The sequence below is a fragment of the Rhinopithecus roxellana genome, chromosome 7 (genome assembly GCF_007565055.1).
Source record: "Rhinopithecus roxellana isolate Shanxi Qingling chromosome 7, ASM756505v1, whole genome shotgun sequence".
NCBI lineage: Eukaryota > Metazoa > Chordata > Mammalia > Primates > Cercopithecidae > Rhinopithecus > Rhinopithecus roxellana.
The window spans coordinates 75,209,416-75,233,315 of NC_044555.1; the positions used below are offsets into that span (position 1 = coordinate 75,209,416).

General features: G+C 48.2%; 1 protein-coding gene across 2 annotated transcripts in view; it reads left to right on the forward strand.

Moving 5' to 3' along the window:
* Positions 1–12,586: 12,586 nt before the first annotated feature.
* Positions 12,587–23,900, forward strand: part of SHROOM2 (shroom family member 2) — a 163,517-nt gene continuing 152,203 nt past the window's right edge. The window contains exon 1 of one of the 2 annotated variants that reach the window (XM_030934444.1): positions 12,587–12,862. In XM_030934444.1, coding sequence (XP_030790304.1) covers positions 12,698–12,862 — 165 coding nt within the window. In that variant the 5' untranslated portion in view covers positions 12,587–12,697. The remainder of the gene's footprint in view (positions 12,863–23,900) is intronic. The other variant, XM_030934445.1, reaches the window with a different exon arrangement.

Sequence of the window (23,900 nt, forward strand, 5' to 3'; positions counted from 1 at the left end):
AGTTCACCTTATCCTATATGGTGACATTTGGACTTTTCAGCTCAAAAGGAGAAAAACTTTTTCCAAAAAAGGAATGTAATGATTTTGAGACCTGATGCTTAGCTATGTACTTGAGTTCAGCTGACAAACGCCCGAGGCCCATTAAAAGCAAACACTTTTATATAAATCTGCTCTCTTTGGAGTGGCTTTGAAAGTACACGCACACACACACACGCACACACACGCACACACATATACTTTTTGTCAGATCTACAAACAAAATTGACTCCTCATTGAATTTTAGAAAAATTGCCCTGGCACGGTGGTTCACACCTATAATCTCAGCACTTTGGGAGGCCGAGGCGGGCGGGTCACTTGAGCTCCGGAGTTCAAGACCAGCCTGGGAAACATGGCAAAACCCCGTCTCTACCAAAAATGCAAAAGCATGGTGGTGCGCGCCTGTGGTCCCAACTACTTGGGAGGCTAAGGTGGGAGGATCGCTGTAGCCAGGGAAGTTGAAGCTGCAGTGAGCTGAGGTCGCACCACTTCACTCCAGCCTGGGGCGACAGAATGAGACCCAGTCTCATAATAATAATAAAGAATTTTAGAAAAATTACACACACTTCATTGACAGCCAAATTGAACTTAGAAAAAAAGTTTTATTTGTGCTTTTAAGATCATGAATGATGAAAATGGTTTGTTCAATCAAAAGCCAGCAGACCCAGCCAGAAGCAATGGCTCACACCTCTAATCTCAGTGACTTGGGAGGCTGAGGTGGAATGATCACTTGAGGCCAGGAGTTCAAGACCAGCCTGGGCAACATGGCGAGACCCCTTCCCACACCTCCCATTTGCATCTCTTATAGAAAAAAAAAGTCAGTAAATCCATTCCAATTTGAAATGATGTCCCAAATGTATAGATGTTCTTGAATATCCTATCTCCTACTAAAGTCAAAAGACAGAAATCCCACTAGGATGCCAGCTTCTGTGTTTCCTGGCAGGATTCAGTTCTTTGTGGGCTGTCTCCAAGGCCGTGTAGTTCCTTGTCACATGGGCCTCCCCGCAGGGCAGCTCACAACAAGGCTGGTTGGTTCCTCACACTCAGCAAGAGAGAGTCCACCACAGCCGCTCTCAGGGCCGCCTGGTGGGGCCAGGGGGCTGCAGTGTTCCTGTCCCACTTCTGCCAGTCAGCCAATCCAGGCTGCCCCTGGGGGTGGACACTTCAACTCCCAGGGTTGGCTGGCTCCTCAGGATCCCTGAGTGAGTTCCTGCCACCTGAGCGTGTCTTCCTACAAAGAGGGGCAAGGACTGGCAGCTGAGAGTGAAGAAAATCTTTAATGGATGGAAGGAGGAGTCCATCCTGGGGTGAATCCAGGTAGCGTCTGCTGCCCTCCCCATCCAGAATTAAATGTGCTTGGTTTGACCTTGTGGAATGGCCAAAAATGCTTAGGGTTGATTACAAAACTTTGAGAAAGTAAAACTTGTTGCAGTGGCTTAGAGTTTGGAATTGAACCCCTTCTCCTCCCCGGGGGAATTTGGCAGCTCTGCAAATATTCCACATAAGGAATTTTTTAAATTGTTTGTTTTGTGTTTTTTTTGAGACAAGGTCTCACTCTGTTGCCCAAGTTGGAGTGCAGTGGTGTGATCAGGGCTCACTGCAGCCTTGACCTTCCGGGCTCAAGTAATCCTCCCATCTTAGCCTCCTAAGTAGCAGAGATGACAGGCATGTGCCACCATGCCCAGCTAACTTTAAAAAAATGTAAAGACAGGGTCTTACTATGTTGCCCAGGCTAGTCTGGAACTCCTGGCCTCAACCAATCCTCCCACTTTGGCCTCCCAAAGTGCTGGGATTATAGGTGTGTAAGGAATGGGTTTTGAACACAGACTTAGAACCCAGACAGCCTCATCTGTGCTGGTTGTTTGGTATTGATCTGGCTGAATGAAACATGAGAGTCTTGGGCTGTGTCCATCCTCTGGAAAACAGTAGAAATTCATGAATGGAGAAGTGGCGCCTGAGGGTAGAACTTCAGCTGTACAACAGGCAGATAATGATTCTGTGAGCCAGGTAGTCTCAGCACGGGAAGAGAGGTGGGTTGTGTGCTGAGAAGAGGAAAGTTCAGTGATATTATATGATTGCCTTCCATGGACCAGGAACATCAGATATGCATCATCTTTTGTAATTCTCACCCCCACCCCTGTGGCTCCTCTGTTTTATCCCTTCTTAATGCATGAGGCACCAGAAGAGGGGAAGGAACTCGTCTAAGGTCACACATCTGGTGGAGTTGAGAATCAAACCCAGGCAGATGATGCCATGAGTACTGCCACAAGACTGGCACTGGGGATGCCCCTTGCAGTCACCAAGAGCGTCTCCAAACTAGTCAGACAAGAAAATGCACCTTCTCACCCCACCCTCTTGAAGCTGCACTTTTCTTTTCTTCTTCTTCTTTTTTTTTTTTTTTTTTTTTTGCGATGGAGTCTTGCTCTGTCACCCAGGCTGGAGTGCAGTGGCACGATCTCAGTTCACTGCAACCTCCACCTCCAGGGTTCAAGCAATTCTCCTGCCTCAGCCTCCCCAGTAGCTGGGACTATAGGCACCCACCACCATGCCTGGCTAATTTTTGTATTTTTAGTAGAGACAGGGTTTCACCATGTTGGCCAGGCTGGTCTTGAACTCCTGACCTCGTGGTCCACCCGCCTTGGCCTCCCAAAGTGCTGGGATTACAGGCGTGAGCCACCATGCCCGGCCGAAGCTGCACTTTTCTTGAAGTCCACTTTTCAGAAGGCTGAGGCAGGTCGCAGGTGGCCAAATTTGATGCTAAGTGCAACTGTGGTTTCAAGGAAGTGTGTGTGTGTGGCAGGGTGGGCTGGGGTGACGAGGACAGACATGCCTATACACATATTACATACTTAGCACATTATACTAACACATTAAAATGAGATGACTCTGGGATGACTATCTGCTTTGGAGCCACCTTCATACAAGACTATGAAATCTCATGTATCTAACAAAAAGGACTCAATTCCTCCTTAACCATAGACTTTGGCTAATTTTGCAATGACTGCTTCCCAGGCACTTAAATGGTCTTGAGTAGAGAATAGGAAACACACATTAACCTCAGGGGGATGGCCTGCGGTTAAAGCTGACCTGCAGGCAGACAGCACGGCTTCCCTCAACACTGCACTGCGCCCTGCGGAGACATTGTCCGTGATGCTCACTAGAACACACGTCAGGATCAGGAGCATGCAAAGGCACTAACATACACAATGTGGTCAGTTACTCCTCAGAGCAGAGCCTGATGGTTTAAGAGCAGTAGCCCTTTACCCCTAAGTCCTCGGGGTGATTTCTTTGTCCTGGTTTGAACATCTAGTGACCTAGAGTAAACGTAACGTGTGTATAACCTGAGGTTCTTAAATTTGTGACATTTCTTCTTTTTAGAGACAGAGTCTTGCTCTGTTGCCCAGGCTGGAGTGCAGTGGCACCATCATAGCTCACTGCAGCTCCTGGGTTCAAGTCATCCTCTTGCCCCAGCCTCCCCAGTAGCTGCAACTATAGGCACACGACACCATGCCTAGCTTTTTTTTTTTTGGTAGAGATGGGGACTGGCCATGTTGCCAAGGCTGGTCTTGAACTCCTGGCCTCGACTGATCCTCCTGCCTTGGCCTACCAAAATGCTGGGATTACAGGTGTGAGCCACTGTACCTGGCCCAAACTTGTGACAGTACTTAATTTTATTTTTGAGACAGGGTCTCACTCTATCGCCCGGGCTGGAGTGCAGTGGAGTAGTCATGGCTCACTGCAGCCTCCAACTCTCAGGCTCAAGTGATCCTCCCACTTCAGCCTCCCCAGTGGCTGGGACTACAGGTACACTACCATGCCCGGCTAATTGTTTTCTATTTTTTGTAGAGATGGGGTTTCACCATGTTGCCCAGACTGGACGTTTCTTTATTACAGGAGTCAGAAAACTCTAAAAGATAAGCCAGATGGTAAATCCTTCAAACTTTGCAGGCCACCTGGTCTTTGTTGCAATTACCCATCTCTGCCATAAGAACCATGAAGTGTCCACAGACAGGAGGTAAAGGAATGGGTATGGCATTGTGTCAATAAAACTTGATTTGGAGGAACAGATGGACATAATTTACCAACCCCCACTGTATTGTAGCAAACTAAGTAAAACATAACAACAATAAAATAAGAAATATGCATGGGCTTTTGAAATGCATATTTGCTGGATTTTTAAGAGTATTTTATTCTGCTTTACAAAATAAAAGAAACTCAGCCAGGCGCGGTGGCACACACCTGTAGTCCCAGCTACTCAGGAGACTGAGGTGGTAGGATGGCTTCAGCCTGGGAGATTGAGCCTACAGTGAGCTATGATTGCACCACTGCACTCCAGCCTGGGCAACACAGTGAGACCCTGCTGTTAGCTTGCTGGGCAGCCATGGTGTGAACTGCATCTCTCAGGGAGAGAATGTGACACATTTCAAAATCCCATACGTATGGTATTTTATTGTTATTTTGTTTTACTTAGTTTGCTACAATAGAGCAGGGATTGGTAAATTATCTCCATCTGCTTCTCTAAATAAAGTTTTATTGACACAATTCCATATCTATTCCTTTTAGAGACCCTGTCTCTAAAAAAAAAGGAAAGAAAGAAGTCACTTCAAATTAATTATCATCATCTCTGCCTTATCATTGTACCTGAAGCATCTGGGATGTGTACCACCTAAAATTATGTACATGGCCATTTTGTAATTCATTCCAGTCTGAGTAACATAGTGAGACTCCATCTCTTAAAAAAAATAAAAATAAAAAAAGGAAAAACAGGAGACAATATGTAACGAAGCAAGTGGCTTACGAGAAATGTTGGATGCATACATTAAGCAGAGAGTATGTGAGCCATAGATAGATAGGGAGGGACGGAAGAACCAACAAGGCCCCAAATATTCCTGAGGTCTTACACTGGTGATGTCCATTGTGGCCACTCGTGTCCTCTCCCTGAGAGACGCAACTCACACCATGGCTGCCCAGCAGGCTAACAGCAAGCCACAGCTATGGCCAAGAGCACTCACTCCCACGTCTTTCTGACAGAGCTGCAGTGCTGACACCAAGCACCTTCCATCTGCTGATCCCCTCGCTCATGCTTAGTTGGGGTCCCCCTAACTGCATGGTCAGAAGAGTGGGATGAGGTGGCAGGAAGGAGAGAAAAAAGAGAGAGAGATAGGTGTACACTGGCACTGAGTAACTCCAGATTAAGGTAGTGTGGTCCTTTCCCCAGCTGATATCTGGCCCTAAATGCATCCACCTTGAGCCTGGGAGACTGAGGCTGCAGTGAGCTGTGATTGTGCCACTTTCCTGACTGGGCAACAGAGTGAGACCCTGTCTCAACAACAACAACTACAAAAACTACAAAAAAAAAGAAAGAAAAAAGATACATTTTTCTTGTTCTAAGCCATAATGGTAATTGGTACACACAGCCCTGGGAAACTCATACAGTATCCCAAAGGCATGTCAAACTCCACCTGCTGAAGTGGAAATCATTGCCTCCCCTCCCTGGCTCTTGCACTTCTTCCACTTCCAATCTTCCATTTATCTGTCTCTCAACTCAGTTACTTAACTCAGAAACCCAGGAGTTAGTTTTAACACAACCCCCACAATTTCCCCCCACCCTCCCGCACTTCATTTCGAGGTCTTTGAGCCCTTTACACCCACGCCGCCAGCCTCCACTGTCCATTGTCTTCCTGGGAGCATCTGCCCTTTATCACACCCTTGTTTTCTGCTCATGCTAGCCAAGCCAGGCAGCCAAGCCTCCAGGTTCTCCCCTCCTCCACCGGAAACCCGCAATCACCAGGAATTCCCATCCTCAGCCTCCTCTCTCAGTGGCCCCTTCTGGAGGAGGCATGGAGGGACACCTCGCCCTCCCTGGCACTGTGCCTCCTCCAGCCACGGAGCACTGGCTGCTTTCCTCCCCACACACCTCCTGACCACCCTGCTCAGGCAGGGGGTGGTGAAGGTGGCTTCCTGGCCCCACTCACCTTTTTCCACCTGCTTTCTCCCCACTTAAATCCCCTGCCTTGAGGCTGCTGGTGTCCTGGGCTCATACAGCCTTGTTCTCTGTGCAGGTGAAGTCATTTGCTGACTCTGGAGTCACTCTCCTTCATTCCCTGGCTCACTATATCACCTTTTAATTCTATTTTATTTTTATTTTTGAGATGGAGTCTCACTCTGTTGCCCAGGCTGGAGTGCAGTGATGCAATCTCGGCTCACTGCAGCCTCCGCCTCCCGGGTTCCAGCAATTCTCCTGCCTCAGCCTCCCGAGTAGCTGGGATTACAGGTGCCTGCCATGACACCCAGCTAATTTTTGTATTTTTAGTACAGACGGGGGTCTCACCATGTTGGCCAGGCTGGTCTCGAACTCCTGACCTCAGGTGATCCGCCTGCCTTAGCCTCCCAAAGTGCTGGGATTACAGGCATGAGCCACCACGCCTAGCCTGTCACCCTTTTCCACCATTCTCCAGTGATAAATCATGATGGTTCCAATGTTCTTGTTGATGAGTCTCACAGGTCTGTGGCCTCTTGGCTCCTCCACTGGAGATCTTGTTCTCCTTGCACAGAGCCACCACATTGAGGTCACACCGTGGTCTTTGTTACCTACTGGTGATAGCTGAGTCTCTCCACCCTCTCCAGGCCCCCTCCAGGACACTCAGCTCCATGTGGGAATGGGTTGTGCTGGGTGATGGCAGACTTGTTGAAAGAATAAGCTCTGTGGTCACCAAGAGAAGGCACTACTGGAGGGTCGCTTTGTGCATCGAGACAGCCTTTTTGAAACTGATTTTGACATTATTCTCCTGAGAAGTTGCGTAAGAACTGGACTTACTAAGATATTTCTGCCTTCCTGTCTTTAAGCAGATCAACTTTCCATGAAGGAGCTTCCTATCAGCCTGCAGACTGTGTTGGGGGGTGGAGGCGCCACCAGAGGAACCCTCACCCCCACTTCCTCTCAGCCGCCAGGATGCAGCTTTGTCTTTAAGACTTGGATGAGCTTTGAAATATTTCAGGATAAAGAGTGGGTGAAGGATGAAACAAGAGCTCTACTTTTGTGTCCATTTGAAATTTCCACAATGAAAGATGAAAACTAAAATATTTTACTTATGGCTTTATTTATTTATTACTTTGCAGAGAGGGTCTCCCTCTGTGGCCCAGGCTGGAGTGCAGTGGTGCAATCTTGACTCACTGCAGCCTTGACCTCTGGGTCTCCAGCGATCCTCCCACTTTAGACTCCCAAAGTGTTGAGATGACAGATGCAGGCCACCACACCTGGCCCTTATGGCTTTTTTTTTATCATTTTTAACATTCTAATTTCTCTCCTGCTAAAACTTTTGTAGTTAAAAGTGGTTTAGCACTTAATTGTACTGATTTTTCATGAGATGTCATTTTCCTTTTCCTCACTGCTACAGTTAATGTTTCATATTTCCTGCACCATTACATTCCCCCACCCCGTCTCCGCCCCCGCCCCAAGTATTGGGCAAGTAAAAAGTGCTCAAGAAATGTATGCTTACTGGCAATTTTATTAAAATACAAAAAACAGGCTGGGTGCAATGGCTCATGCCTGGAATCCCAGCACTTGGGGAGGTCGAGGCAGGAGGATCACTTGAGGCCAGGAGTTCAAGACCAGCCTGGGTAACATAGCAAGACCTCATCTCTACAAATAATAAAAAAATTAGTTAAGTGTGGTGGTACAGGTCTGTGGTCTCAGCTAGTCAAGAGGCTGAAGTGGGGGAATCGCTTGAGTCCAGGCAGTTGAGGCTGCAGTGAGTCATGATTACACCACTGCACTCCAGCTTGGACAACAAAGTGAGACCCTATCTCCAAAATACAAAACAAAACAAAGCAAAACATAGTCAATGGCTTTCTAAAGCAATTTTTTTATGCTTCTTTGTGACAGGGTTTTGCTCTGTCCCCAGGATGAAGTACAGTGGCATAATCCCGGTTCACTGCAGCCTCCGCTTCCCAGGCTCAAGCGAGCCTCCCACCTCAGCCTCCCGAGTAGCTGGTACTACAGACATACACTACCATGTCAGACTAATTTAAAAACTTTTCTTTAGAGACGGGGTCTCCTTATGTTGCCAAGCTGGTCTTGAACTCCTGAGCTCAAGCTCCCATCTGGGCCTCCCAAAGTGCTGGGGTTACCAGTGTTGAGTCAGTGCAACCTGCCCATAGATTTCCTTCAACTGCATCACTCTAGTGTTCTCTGATCTTGATTGATCCTGCGCCAGTCTGAATTAATAGAAACACAGTGGGTTTAGTAGGAAATGGCTAATATTGCCTTTTAAAAAAGGCCACGTTAAAAGGTTTTCTGGAAGGCTTGACCCTACGGAGCCACTATTTGAAATGTGAAAGTAAAATTTTGGAACTCCATCTTCTACCACATTTTATAATGAGTATAAATCTCTTTTCTTTTTAGAACAAAAAGCTAAAATAATTTGAGCTGTATTTCATAAAGAGGATTAGCTATTAGTGAAGTCGCTGAAAGTTTGTTAATTTGCCTTTCATTCATTAATTCATTCACTGTTGACAAAGTGAAAGCAGAACTATCCTCAGTTTCATCTATCTCTTCTCTCTCATAGGAAATAAACCTCAGATTAGAAAAAGTGCCTGGTGACCGGCTGCGGTGGCTCACACCTGATCCCAGCACTTTGGGAGGCCGAGGCAGATGGATCACCTGAAGTCAAGAGTTTGAGACCAGCCTGACCAACATGGTGAAATCCCATCTCTACTAAAAATACAAAAATTAGCCAGACAAGGTGGCGCATGCCTGTAATCCCAGCTACTTGGGAGGCTGAGGCAGGAGAATCACTTGAACCTGGGAGGCAGAAATTGCAGTGAGCCAAGATCTCACCATTGCACTTCAGCCTGGGTGACAAGAGCAAAACTCCATCTCAAAAAAAAAAAAAAAAAAAAAAAAAAAAGAAAGAAAAGAAAAGAAAAAGAAAAAGTGGCCAGGTGCAGTGGCTCATGCCTGTAATCCCAGCACTTTGGGTGGCTGAGGTGGGTGGATCACTTGAGCCCAGGAATTTGATACCAACCTGGACAACACGGTGAGATCCCATTTCTACAAAAAATAAAAAATTAGCCAGGCGTGGTGGTGGCATATGCCTGAAGTCCCAGGTACTTAGGAGGCTGAGGTGGGAGGATCACCTGAGCCTGGGGCTATCAAGCTTCAGTGAGCCATGATTGTGCCACTGCACTCCAGCCTGGGTGACACAGTGAGACTCTGTCTCAAGAAAAAGGAAAGAAAGAAAAGAAAAAGAAAAAGAAAAACAAACACCTAAGGCTACTGAATCCTCAGAGTAGGCGCTCATAGGTCGTACTCCTTGCAGGTCCAGAAGAGAGTATATGCTCACCCTATTCTCTGAGCAATGAACAACCACAGTGAGAAATTACACAGAACAAACATGCCCCTCAGCTTTCCAAAAGGACGAAAGACTAACGTGGACAAATGGATTCTGCCTCTGAAAATTCCACCAGAGTTGTGAGTTCTCAGAAAAGAAAGCCATCTACTAGGGGTCCACACACCGGTTCAATGTCATACTAAACTCTCCCAATGGGGGTGCAACGCTGATCAACTGGGGTGATGTCTTTCAGCCACGAGATATATTTTCACAAGATGATTGTCAGTGTCTTGACAAAACAAACACAATATAGAAGTGCTGTCATCGGACCTAGACCATAGTAACTCCAAGAATATCATAAAAGGATTTATGACTCTGAGCAGGTACCTGTCTCATAGCAGGCCACACAAGTCTTGGTTCAGTCCCTTACAGCATAACATCATTATAGATAACAGCCTCATAAATATTCCAACCGTCCTAAGATGGATGCTTAATGTGAAGATTAAAAAACCAAAAAACCTCAGCTAAACACAGTTTAGTAAGGATGGATGTAAATTTCCAGCTAAGTTTAAGAACAAGGGAGTCCTTTTAAACAAAAAGTATAAACCTTTCCAGTGGCAGATGGGTAATCTGACAATGATTATATACGGTGAACATAAAATGTTAAAGATGACTTTGGGGCTGTATAGAATAATGCTGGATATATGCAGACAATGAAATCACTGTCTCTGCTTTATAGTGAGTCTAGTGGTCCAAATTTTAGTCCGAATAAAGAGCTTAGACTGAAGTCTATACCAGCTTGGGGTGGGGAGGTAGGGAGTGGGCTATTTTGGGAGAAGGACATGTCTGAAAACTTTAATAAGCACACTGGGTATATTTAGATGGCTCTTTATCTTTTGATTTATCGTATCTATCCATTTCTGAAACTTTGTGAGATAACTGGATTTACATGTAGTTGTAATGTGTCCAGATTTGGTTCCTTCTGGTGGGTTCTTGGTCTCTCTTACTTCAAGAATGAAGCTGCAGGCCTTTGCTGTGAGTGTTACAGTTCTTAAAGGTGGCACAGACTCCAAGAGTGAGCAGCAGCAAGATTTATTGTGAAGACTGAAAGAACAAAGCTTCTACAGCATGGAGGGGGGCTGGAGCGGGCTGCCACTGCTGGCTGGGGTGGCCAGCTTTTATTCCCTTACTTGTCCCCACCCACATCCTGCTGATTGGTCCATTTTACAAACCTCTAGCTAACCAGAGTGCTGATTGGTGCATTTTACAAACCTCTAGCTAACCAGAGTGCTGATTGGTGCATTTTACAATCCTCTTGTAAGACAGAAAAGTTCTCTGAGTCCCCACCCAACACAGAATTCCAGTTGGCTTCACCTCTCAGTAAGGAATAATACAGGGAAGTCCTGTGCACCCTTCACTCTTCACCTGCCTGTTCCAATGGCAACACCTTACAAAACTACAGCACAGTGTCACACCTGGATATGGACATTGATACAATCCACCAAGCCTTTTCAGATTTCCCATTTCACGTGCATTTAGTTCTGCGCAATTCAGTGCTGTGCAAATTAATTTGGCAGACTCCTGTGACCATCACCACAGTCAAGATACACTCAACTGGATTCTGAGAGGCACATTCCTTAAGCCTTCGTTTAACCTTTGAAAAAGAAAAAATCGCCTCATTCTTCTAACTCAAGGCATTCAGAGACTGTAGTTGGAAGTTAATTATGGAGCAGTCCACGTGCCCAGTGCCATGACAGGTGCCCAGTGGAGCTGGGACTCCGAATTCAATTGGCTGCATGAGACACCCCCACAGAATGCACCCCTCTCACTTGACCTCTGAAGAAACAGACCAGAGCTGAGATTTCTTGTCCCATTTTGACACTGGCAGAACCCAGACCCGGGGACCCCCGATTCTCTGTCCAGTGCTCTCCGAGCCTGTCCTGGATGGGTACTCCAGAATCGTCACCTCCGGAAAGGGCTTGGATGGAGCTGCTTAGAGGAAAGGAAAGAGGTGTTCACCAGCGTTCAGCTACGTATACAAACGGCAAGGAAAAGAGCTTTTTTGCAAAGCATGTAAATACCTATCCATGCAGGTATTTTAGACCAGAGTTTCATGGAAACTGAAACCGAGCAGGAAGAGGTGGCATACGTGTTTTGTCCTCAAACTTTCACCAATCCCAGACCACCACCTCCCCTTTTCGGGGATGTAAACGTGGGAGACTTGAAGACCTTGTGGCCCAATCCTAGGCAAGTGGGGCCAGCGTCTACACAGAAAGGCTTTCTGCGCGGTGGCTGTGGGAGGAGCCCTGGACTGGCGCTGCGGGAGGCTTCTGCGGGAAGGTGGGAAGGCCCTCGCTGAAACGGGGCACGGTCCTGCTGCGCCCGCCTTCCGAGCCTCTCGGCCCAGGCTGCTGGGGGGCGCCCTTCCCGGCTCTCCAAGTCCGGAGTGTGAGTGCGCTCAGGGCCGCGCGGGACGAGCGGTCTCCCTGCCCCGGGGCAGCGGGCACACCGCGGGCACACCGCGGGCACCGGGGCCTCCAGCGGCACTTCCGCTCTCACCTGCGCGGCAACCCGCATCCCGCGGTGCGCGATAACAAAGTGGGGGCGCCGGCGGGCCGCGCGCCCCGAGACGGAGGAGGCCGGGGCTCCGGACACGCCACACTGCGCCCGCCGCCTCACCTGCCGCCTCACCTGCCCGGTCCCGGCCTCCAGCCGGCGGACTGGGGCGCCCAGAGCCTCGAAGCACTGCCGAGCTCTGGCGCGGGAGGTAGGGCCCAACCTGGCGCCCGGGCCTCCGCCCCCGTCCCCGCCCGCGCGGGCTCCGCCAGCCCCGGGGCGCGCGCTCCTCGACCACGACCCCGCCGAACGGCGCGCGCGCCTGAGCGCCCCTCCCGGCCCGCTCCCCTCCTCCGGACGAGAGAACTGGGGCGCGCCCCTCCCCGGTACGAGCGGCCGCGTGAGACTCCCGAGCGCGCACCTGAACCCCGCCCCTCACCCTGCGGGCCCCGGACTGGACCCCTTGACGCGCTCCCCGGGCCCGGCCCCGCGGCGCGAGCTCCCGAGCGCGCCTGCCCCGCCCCCGTCGGCCCCACCCCCTCCCGCCCCCTCCCCGCCCCCTCCCCACCCCTCCCCGCCGGCCCTGGCCCCAGCCGGGGCCCCGGCCCCGCCCCCGCTCCGCTAGCCCTCCAGGCTCCCTCAGCTGCCGGGCCGGCACTTTCTTTCCAAGTTACGGCGCAAGTTCTGCTGTGCCCGGAGCCTCCCTCACAGTCCCACGGCCGGGACTGCCCGAAGTGCATGGGCGCGGGCCAGGGACGCTGAGCGGCCGCGCCATGGAGGGCGCCGAGCCCCGCGCGCGGCCCGAGCGCCTGGCCGAGGCCGAGACGCGGGCGGCCGACGGCGGGCGCCTGGTGGAGGTGCAGCTGAGCGGCGGCGCCCCGTGGGGCTTCACCCTGAAGGGCGGGCGCGAGCACGGCGAGCCGCTGGTCATCACCAAGGTAAGGCGGCCGCCGGGCGCGGGCTGTGACAGCCCGGAGCTGGCCGCGCTGCAGAGCGCGTCGGGGTAGGGGCGCGGGAGGGGCGGTAGGCTCGCGCCCCCGGCTCTGTCGCGCGCGTCTGCTGGGGTCACCTGCGGAGACTGGGCGCCGGGACCAGCGTAGGCGTGTGGTCCTGGCGGTTCCCCGCGCCTCGCAGGGTTTAAATGGCTCCTGTTCTGAGTCCTCTTCCCCTCCCCCTCCCTCCTCCGGGCAGGGGCCTGGCCGGGTCCTCTGGCACTCCCGGGCCCGCCAGCGGCGGCCTGCACCTGCGGGGCTGCCCGGAGGCCAGGGGAGGAACGTGTCCCCTAGCCGTCCCCACCTGTGTTTGCCTCTCTGGGGTCCCTGGTTCGGCACGCCTTGGACCCGTGCCTGTGATCACTACGAAACCCAGAGTAGCAGCTGTCGCCAGCGCAACTTTTCTATTCCCTTCAGCCCATCAATGTTTACTGACTTTCGGCTTCCAGTCCCAGATCCCCTGCGCACTGGATACCTGCGCAAACTTAGAGAAACCTGAAAGCCTGCTTCTTAAGAGCGGGACCCTAGTTCTAATAAGAAAGAAATTCCAGCTGTATCTCATCAGGAATGTTGTGTGTGTGTGGTTTGCTTTAGAACATTGAATTTTCTTGTCTCAAAACAAAATCCATCTGGAAACTTACCAGTTGAACCTGTATGAACTTGTAAAAGCAAACACATAAACAACAGTCTAGTCACCCTGTGTTCTGGTTAAAAGTGTGTAGTGGTCAGTTTCTCTGGGAAGGGTTGAGTCGGACCTTTCGTATGGACGAAGTTCCTTTTCAAATGTAAAGATTCTTGGCGACTAAAAGCATTTGAAGATGATTTACTGGTTTTCTCGGCTTTCCTGCCTTTCCACAGCAGGAAGAAATTAAGTGATTCCTAACCCGCCCCACTGGTAATCAGTTTGGGAAGTGGGATGGCTTTGTTGTTCAAATAGCAAATGAGACACCAACGTCTTCCATTCTATATTTTCTGTCGCTTTTATGATTACAGAACTTTGTAGAGGGATTTGGGGAAGCGTTGTTTAGCTTTGCACTAAATTTTTGTTGAACTTAGGAAAGAGGTTGCCATTGTTTAAAATTGGACCAATGTGTAATCTTTTATCACATTGGCTTCTTTGGAAACATGGTGGACAGTCATAGTGTGTACACTCTGCCCAGCCAGAACACTCTTCTTTTTTCTTTTTTTTTTTTTTTTTGAGACAGCGTCTTGTTCTGTCAGCCTCCTGAATAGCTGGGACCACAGATGTGCGCCACCATGCCTGGTTAATTTTTTATTTTTTATTTTTTATTTTTTGTGGAAACGGGGGGGTTTCACTGTTTTGCCCAGGCTGGTCTCAAACTCCTGCCTCCCACAGTCCTGGCATTACAGGCGTGAGCCACCGCGCCTGGCTCAGAATATGGATTAATCCAAGCTTTGAATCTTCCTTTCCCAAAAGCTACTGGAAAGTCACTGGGGCTCATTAAAAAAATAGATCTTCTAATAGTTTTTTTTTTTTTCACTTAAAAAACCTTGTAATTAAATAGTTACATATTAGAGACCTGGAATATTGTGCAACTCACTTGCTATTTAGCAGACTCTGATTTGGGGATAGCTTGTGTTAAGGTAAGAGGACACCTTGTCTTTATGATAATGAGGGTATCATTTGAGAGCCTCATGGGAGTGCGTGTAGTAGAATTGGGAGGGGTTCAAGAACAAGGCTGGTTTGGTCCTGGTCTTCATATGGAATTTTATCAGCCCATTTTATAGAATGAAACAGCTGTGGCACAGGCAGGGCAAATGGTGTATCCTGAGGTCACAAACTGTTGAGTTCTGGGAAGAGCCATAAGAATCAGACTCTGGCCCCAGTGTTCATGCCTGCTGCTCCCCTCCAGTCAGTGCCATGTGCTTGGGTCTGGGATCTCCTGCAATACCATATTGAATACCTTCATCACATCGGTTAGGTGAGGGTTTGCCAGCCTTGGCATTGTGGACTTTGTGAGCTGAATCTGTGTTTGCTGTGCTGTGGGGCTGCCCTGTGTTTTGGAGGATGCTCAACAGCGTCCCCGGCCTCTACCTGCTTGATGCCACTGTCACCTCTCTCCAGGTGTAACAACAAAAACGTCTCCAGACATTGCCAAATGTCCTCTGGGGGCAAAATTAGCCTGGTTTTGAATCACTTTTGTTAGATTAACCATATATCACCTTTGCTCTTAAAGGATTTTTGCCTTTAAACTTGTTTCTTTTTGAAGACACTGGCCTTTAGGGTGGTGTGTTTAGAGGCCCCTGGCATTGCCAGTGTTTGCATGGAGGGCTGTTTTCCTCCCACGCGTTGGCCCTGAGAATAGGCTTTATTTACATAGTCAAACTCAAACAAATACTTGCTTCATCTGCATTTTTGTTGCTGGAGAAAGGAAATTGAAGCAGGAACTCCCAAGTGCTGTGTTTTATGGGCATCCACAGTGGCTGTTCAGGATCAGGACTGACTATTCTCTGGGTCTAGTTTGAAGCTAAAGGGATACTAACTTCCGAGGAGTAGCATTCTTGGAATTTGGGGTGCATGCATGAAGCCCAGCAGAACCTCCGCTGACAGATGGCGACAGGATTCATCACTCCTCAGTATGTTTCTGCTGATTTCTGCCTTGAAATTTTGCTACAGTTGGTGAAAAAAATGCACTCAAACCCATTTTTCCATGCGGTTGTTAGAGAGGGGACAGGAATAACGTCCATGCTGTAGGAATCTACATAATGGAAGTAGAGATGGTGGATATATGTGATCCTGGCGGATTTTTTGCATGTTTCTCTTCCCATCCATTCAACCAGTGGAAGTCTTCAGTGGGGGGAGGGGAGGGGACTGATGTCTAAAATGTCACTAGAGTGGCTTGAATTCCACAAAGCTGTTTGGGGGACTCATTAGGAAGCGTTAAATACACCAGCTGGGTGTCAGCAACCCCCTGTGGCCTCAGGAATGTTTGTTAAGAGAGGGAAAGAATGAAGCCCCAGCCTCTCCTGTTCACTATTTCTTAGAGTCCGCTCCCTCCCCCCAAAAGAATGCCAGAAGCCTTAGCCCGAAGCTCCAAAGAAGACAGTAACTTGGGCCTGGCCTAGCCCCAAGGGCAGCTTCTTTGGGAACCCATTGATTTTCGGGTTGCCATTGGGCACCAGAGCTGTTGTGTGCTACAAGACTGCTATGGTCTGGGATGCTTGGAGGTCCCCCCACCTGACTCACCCATCCCAGGGGTTCAGACTGGGAGAACATTTCTCTGGATAGAAGACAGAGCTTTGAAATGTCCTTTCCAGTGTGAATGCCAAAGACTGAATCATGGCATATTTTGGGGGCTGTGCACCCAGGTGGCAAGTGTCTTGTGTAAAGTGTTAGCCGAGTCCTTGATTGCAGAGGGCACAGGGCTGAGACTGGTGGCTGGCGATGGGCAGGAGTGGAGGCCCCGCGCCTCTGATGTACCTTCCTTATTGGTTTGAAAAGGGGGCTCCACTTCATGGGCCATGCCAAGTCACTTCATGACCCGAGGACTGGGGAGATCAGAGTGACCACCCTGGTCGGGATCAGTTCTTGTCTTGTATGCCTTTATATTGGCTCCCACGAGCCAGCCAGGCTCTTTGTGAAATATCAGTAAAGGTTTTGAAAAAGAGGAATCTGCTGAATTCAGCAGTGGGTCAGGAGCTGGTGGCTCTCAACTTTGTGGCTGCTGGTGGATTCCTGTGCCCAGACGCAGTGTGCGGTCAACATCTGTACAAGGGAGTGCTGCTGCTTCTCCGGCTGTCTGAGAACCAGTGGGTGAGGGCTTGGATCTCCCCTGCCTCTGCCATCTCTGGGTGATGTCCAAGTTGTAAAGTCTCACTCACTTTTTGATGCCAGTTACCATGTTTTCTTCAGGTATTAGGATGAGTGCCATTATAAAGATCCATTTGTATTTAAGAATTAATAGTAAGGTTAAAAACCAAGAGGTGAGCTTTCTTTCCTGTGCTGAAAGACCCTTTCAGTTGGTAGGCCTGCCTTGCCAACTGGCTTTCAAATCTAGCTTTATTACCTTTTCCCAGACTGTGAATTAATGTGACCCTGCTGAATTCTCATCCTTGTTCTCCAGCGACGTTTTGGGCGAGAGTATGGAGTCAGGCAGTGGGCCTCAAGTCCTATTCCAGGGTGTGGGAGCTGGAGGCTTTGAGGGTCAGCTCTGGGAGGATTCTTCCTCTCTTAGACATTAACTCAGCTTGACTCACACCTATGAATCCAGAGCCTTCTGCGATTATGAGAAGCTATAAACATAAGCTGTGCATCTCACTTCTGTACCAGGATGCGTTCGGTCTTCATGGCTCAGTTATGAGTATTTCTTAACATGTCCTAACATTTATCTTTTGGAAAAAAAAAAAGAAAGAAAAGAACACTAGTTTGCCCGAGAGCTAAAGGTAGAATAGTATGATAATGAAAGGCTCAGAACAAATAGTAGTTTTCACCTTGTCTTAATGAGCTGGGGTTTCTTAATCTACCTTTGTAATTCATGGTCAAAGAAGCTGGCTTGCCACTTGGGAAGGGCTGGTTTTTCTCTTTGGAAAGCATTTTGGGGTTGTCTGTCCCCTTGCCAGAGTTGTTTTGTATCAGCATGCAAATAAACCTGGATTTGTGGCCAAGTTCTTAGGGGCAGCGGAGGAAAGCTGGGACTCTGTGGAACTTTTCTTCTTGCACACCGGCTGCAGCGGGAACATTCTACACGCTAGTGTTAGAGTATGAAGGCTGAAGGGACTTTGTATTCAGGTCTTTTACTTTCAAGCACTGTAGTCAGGAGTGGGGTAATTCTTGAAGGATAAATTCTGCAGGTTTCTGCAAGCCGTCTTCCTACACCTGCAAGCTGAAAACTTCAACCCACAAGAAGGATTTTGAAAGAGTTCTGTGTTGCCTGTTGCTCTTTTAGGCCTTTTAAAAAATATCACCAGTGCCGGGCACGGTGGCTCATGACTATAATCCCAGCACTTTGGGAGGCCAAGATGGGCGAATCACCTGAGGTCGAGAGTTCGAGATCAGCCTGACCAACATGGAGAAACCTGTCTCTACTAAAAATACAAAAAATTAGCCGGGTGTGGTGGTGCATGCCTGTAATTCCAGCTAGTCGGGAAGCTGAGGCAGGATAATCACTTGAACCCAGGAGGCGAAGGTTGTGGTGAGCCAAGATCGTGCCATTGCACTCCAGCCTGGGCAAAAGGAGCGAAACTCTATCTCGAATAGAATAGAATAGAATAGAATAGAATAGAATAGAATAGAATAGCACCAGTATCTGATACAGGGAGGGTGTATTCTGGAGGAATTGTTGTCCTTTACCTTGTGTGATGCAGTATTGGGGCTGTCCTATAGTAGAGCCAGCCTGTTCCAGCTTCTCTTTGGGGGAACATGCCTTAGAAGGATAATACTATATCGTTAAAAAGAAAAAAATTGGACAAATCTCATTTGGTTGAACCTCAGAACTAGGATGTTTCGAATTGCAAAGCAAAGGTAACTTTTTTTTCCCAAATAAGGAGCCCCTGGGCTGGGTTTTTTTTTTTTTTTTTCAAATCCCCAGCATATTAAGTTGCAGGCAATGAGGGCTGCTTCTCTTGGATGGAAAGGCAGGAAAAACAGCATTTTGGCTTGGCTAGGAAGGGCTGGGATTATCTTTCTTTTGGCAAAAGGTGACTTTCAGATCAAAGGCAAATTGTCAAGGTCAACAAGAACCCAGGCAGGGTAGACTCTGTGTCCTTGAAAGGTAACACTTTTTTTTTTTTTTTTTTTTTTTTTTTTGAGACGGAGTCTCGCGCTCTGTCGCCCAGGCTGGAGTGCAGTGGCCGGATCTCAGCTCACTGCAAGCTCCGCCTCCCGGGTTTACGCCATTCTCCTGCCTCAGCCTCCTGAGTAGCTGGGACTACAGGCGCCCGCCACCTCGCCCGGCTAGTTTTTTGTATTTTTTAGTAGAGACGGGGTTTCACCGTGTTACCCAGGATGGTCTCGATCTCCTGACCTCGTGATCCACCCGTCTCGGCCTCCCAAAGTTCTGGGATTACAGGCTTGAGCCACCGCGCCCGGCCGAAAGGTAACACTTACTCATCGACGGGAAGGGGCAAGCGTGATAGTGTATTTTTTATTTTATTTTATTTTTTTGAGACAGAGTCTTGTTCTGTCTCCCACACTGGAGTACAGTGGCATGATCTTGGCTCACTGCAACCTCCGCCTCTGGGGTTCAAGCAATCCTCCCACCTCAGCCTGGGGTTACAGGCACGCACCACCACGCCCGGCTAATTTTTGTATTTTTAGTAGAGACGGGGTTTTACCATGGTGGCCAGGCTGGTCTGTAACTCCTGACCTCAAGTGAACCACCCGCCTTGGCCTCCCAAAGTGCTGGGATTACAGGCATAAGCCACCGCGCCTGGCCAAGAATGTTAGTGTATCTTTTATGAGGTTTTATTTTATCAAAGTGGCTCTTGCACAGTATAAATTATCAAGTAGTTCTTCAAGGGTGCTTATATGCTGCTGGTCATTTGGCCTAACTACTGATCATTTCCTCCTCCCTAGAGACAACTATCGAAACGTCTTAGCTGATTTCTTTTGGTATTTCCATCCATATCCCTAAATGATGGCTTATACTGTATATTGCTGCAACTTGTGTTTATTAGCTTGTTCTTCCCAATGTAGGATATTAGGAGGTAGCCTTTTTTCCACTCTTTTTTTTTTTTTTGAAAGTCTCGTCCTGCCATTCAGGCCAGAGTGTAATGGCATGATCTTGGCTCACTGCAACCTCCACCTCTGGGGTTCAAGTGATCCCCCCACCTCAGCCTCCCGAGTAGCTGGGATCACAGGCTCAAGCCACCATGCCCAGCTAATTTTTACATTTTTAGTAGAGATAGGGTTTCACCATGATGGCCAGGCTGCTCTCAAACTCTTGGCCTCAAGTGATCTGTCCGCCTCAGCCTCCCAAAGTGCTGAGATTACAGGCATGAGCCACTGTGCCTGGCCCTTATTTCCACACTTTTCCAATGCTCACCTACCCTCCTCCAACTACTCAGGCATAATTCTTGGCCCCTCATACCCCTAATGTAATTACGTCATAATTTTTTGTTGTGGGACCATCCTGTGAATTATAGAATGTTGAGCAGCATACCTAGTCTCTTCCTTTTTTTTTTGAGACAGGGTCTTGCTCTCTTGCTCAAGCTGGAGTGCAGTGTCATGATCACAGCTCACTGCAGCCTCCACCTTCTGGGCTCAAGTGATCCTCCCACCTCAGCCTCCTGAGTAGCTGTGACTACCGGTGCATGCCACTATGTCCAGCTAATTTTTGTATTTTTTGTAGACATGGGGTTTCACCGTATTGCTTGGGTTGATCCTGAACTCGTGGCCTCAAGTGATCCTCCCACCTTGGCCTCCCAAAATGTTGAAATTACAGGCGTGAGCGACTAAGGCTGGCCTCTTCCGCCTCTTGATGCTGGTCACACTCTTCCCTACTCTGAGGAGCACGGGGTTAACAATATTCAGTGTTTATTTTGGTTGCTATTGCTATCACTGCTGAGTCTGGGGGTACATACTGTGGAGTCCTGATAAGTTAGCATCAATGAAGAAGGGATCCCAGGGTGGGGGAGAACAATTGTTCTGAGAAACTGCTAATCACAAACAACTGTATTTGCATGGAGCTTCTCCAGCATGACCCTATAAAACTTCCCTCCAGCCCCTGCCTCTTTGCAGACAACCCCTTCTCTGCTGTGTTGCCCGTTGCTCCCTTGCAACGTACTTTTTCTCTAATAAACCAGTCTTCTCTTCTCTTTTCTTCTTTTCTTTTCTTTTCTTTTCTTTTCTTTTTTCTGAGATGGAGTTTCGCTCTTGTTGCCCAGGCTGGAGTTTAGTGGTGTGATCTTGGCTCACTGCAACCTCTGCCTCCCGGGTTCAAGTGATTCTCCTGCCTCAGCCTCCTGAGTAGCTGGGATTACAGGTGCCCACCACCATGCCTGGCTAATTTTGTATTTTTAGTAGAGATGGGGTTTCTCCATGTTGGTCAGGCTGGTCTCGAACTCCCGACCTTGGGTGATCCGCCCGCCTTGGCCTCCCAAAGTGCTGGGGATTACAGGCATGAACCACCAAGCCCAGCCATAAACTAGTTTTCTTTAACTCACCACTGTCTTGGTAAATTCTTTTACTGCCTGTGACTCTGGCCCCGGCCAGTGTACCCACGACACTAGTTTCTGCAGTCACTAGGGTTCAGGATAGTTTTCTATGCTTAATTTTCAGTGTACTTATCCTTGATTCATCCCTCAAATCCTCCCCAGTGATGAACTACCTCTTAATATATTCAGGCACACCGGGGGTCATCTTTTGAGATCTTCTCTGTCTGAAAACAGCATGATTTTTATCTTGACAGTAAATTGTTTGGGTGCAGTGCTGAATGGAGACAGTTCTCCCACAGCACTCTGAAGGTGGTGTCCACTCTGCTGGTGTGCAGTATTGCTGGAGGGAGATCAGACGTTTTTGTTTCTGGATGTTTTGTACTAGGTCTACTTTTTCCCTCTCATTTTCTTTTTCTCTCTTTTTTTTTTTTTTCTTTTTCTTTTTCTTTTTTTTTTAAAGACAGGGTCTTGCTGTGTTGCTCTGGCTGGAGTGCAGTGGCTATTCACAGGCACGATTATAGCCACACTACAGCCTTGAACTCCTGTGCTTAACTGATCCTCCTACCTCAGCCTCCCAAGTAGTTGGGTTTACAGGTGTGTACCACTATGCCCAGCTCTCTTATTTTGCATTTCTTTGTATTTTTGTTCTTCCTTGAAGATTTTGTTCAACATCATCTTCTAATCTTTCCATTAAGTTTTAAATGTATGTCCTCATTTTTTCCCCAGATTCTAAACTTTTAAAATTTGTTTCTCAAATGTTCCTTTTTCATACCATACTGATCTTGTTTCATGATTTTTACATATCTGTGACAGTATTAAGCTGGTCTCTAAAAATGTCCTCTTTTTGCATAGATTGTTTCTGAGCTCTGCTTTTGTTGTTTGTTTTGGCTGCTTTCTTACCTGTTAGAGGTTGTCTTCAAGTGTCTGTCTAGTGCTCCTTGGCCGTCTGCTGGTATTGAAGGTTGAGTTCCCCAAAATGCTGTCTGGATGCTCTGTATGTGGGCGTGAGTGATCAGGTGAAGCTGTTTCCCTGGGTATTCCTCCAAGGCTGTATCTTTCTATGGTTTTTTTTTGTTTGTTTGGTTTTTTGGAGGAGCAGGGGGGCAGCCATGTTTTTGTCAGACACTTTTTTTCGACTTAATAAACTTCTGGTGTAGTGCAGGTTGAAAAGTAATGGGAAGTCTGCCAGTTGAGGGGATCTCTGCTTTGCTCAGCTGGGCGAGGGTGGTCGTCTCTGCCCCCAACTCTGGCTGTAGTGGTTCCAGTTTGGAGGGAAGGTCACCACTAGGCAGAGGAGGCAGTGCTTGCTTGCTTGCATCCAGAGCTGGAACTTGCTCTCAGTTCCTAACTGTTTCTAATTGGTAATCCTTTGTCTGTCCAACTAGAATCATTCCTACTTTATTGTGGTATCATGGGGATTATATGAGGCAACACATAAAGCTATCTCTAGTAAATTTAAATTTCCCCCTCACTTCTCCTCCTTACTTTCCCTACTCAATCCTGATTCATTGAGAATTTGGAACTTTGGGAGGCCGAGGTGGGAGGATTGCTTAAGCCCAGGAAGTCAAAACAAGCATGGGCAACAAAATGAGACCCCATCTCTACAACAAATACAAAAATTAGCCAGGCAAGTTGGTATGTACCTGCAGTCCCAGCTACTTGGGAGGCTGAGGTGGGAGGATCACTTTGAGCCCAGGAGGTTGAGGGTGCAGTGAGCCAAGATCATGGCACTGCACTCCAGCCTGGGTGACAGAGTGAGACTCTGTCTCAAAAACAAAAAATAAATAAAAAATAAAAATAAAATAAAAGATACATCTAATGCCCAGCATCGGTACATTTCCTATGTTATTTGTAGTCCACCAGAAGTGATTCTTTCCTCTCCTCTACCAAAAATTGTTTTTCTAGAATAATAGTGTTTCTTATTTTTATAACATTAATAAATGGAGTAGCTCTTTCAGATCAATGTAGTATTCAGAGTAGGGTTTTTGTTTGTTTGTTTGTTTGCTTGTTTTGATATGGGGTCTCATTCTGTTATTCAGGCTGGAGTGCGGTGGTGTGATCATGGTTCACTGCAACCTCAGCCATCTGGGCTCAAGCAGTCTTCCCATCTCAGCCCCCAGGTAGTTAGGACTACAGGCACATGCCATCATACCTGGCTAATTTTTAGTATTTTCTCTAGAGATAGGGTTTCGCCATATTGCCCAGGGTGGTCTCGAACTCCTGGGCTCAAGTGATCTACCCACCATAGCGACCCAAAGTGTTGAGATTACTGATGTGAGCCACTGTTCCTGGGCCAGAGTAGGGTTTTTAAAAAGTAGTTGTGGGAAGTGGAAATAGTGGGAAAGATGAAGATTCAGTATCCCTGTGACAAGACTCTATTTCTTCACTCTTTCAATCTTTGGAGTAGAAAATCTGTTAAGGTTTAGAGTGGGACCCGCAAGTGTGGCAGAAATGCTGCCTGCCAGAGTCCTTGTTGTCCCCTCCTCTCTCACACTGTTGGGCCACATTTCCCAGCCTCCTTTGCAGTTAGCTGTGGCCACATGACACTTCTACCCTGGGGAGTGCAGCTGTAGCCATGCCTGCCATTTTACTTTTTCCCTTCTGGCTGCCTGGAGTGAAGATGGCCACAGGGCAGAGTTCATCAGCTTGGGTCCCTGAATGACTGCAGAGGTGGCTGCCCATGCTATGGTCACCATCCAAGCCAGTACCATTACATGAGCAAGAAATAAGCCTCTGCTGTGTTTGGGCCATTCATTATATGTTTTTTGGATTATTTGCTGTAACAGACTATTCTCACAAATGAAATGCTGGGAGAAATCAGAAGTTTTTCCCTCTAGCAAATATACCCAGCTTTAAGAGGCAGAATGTA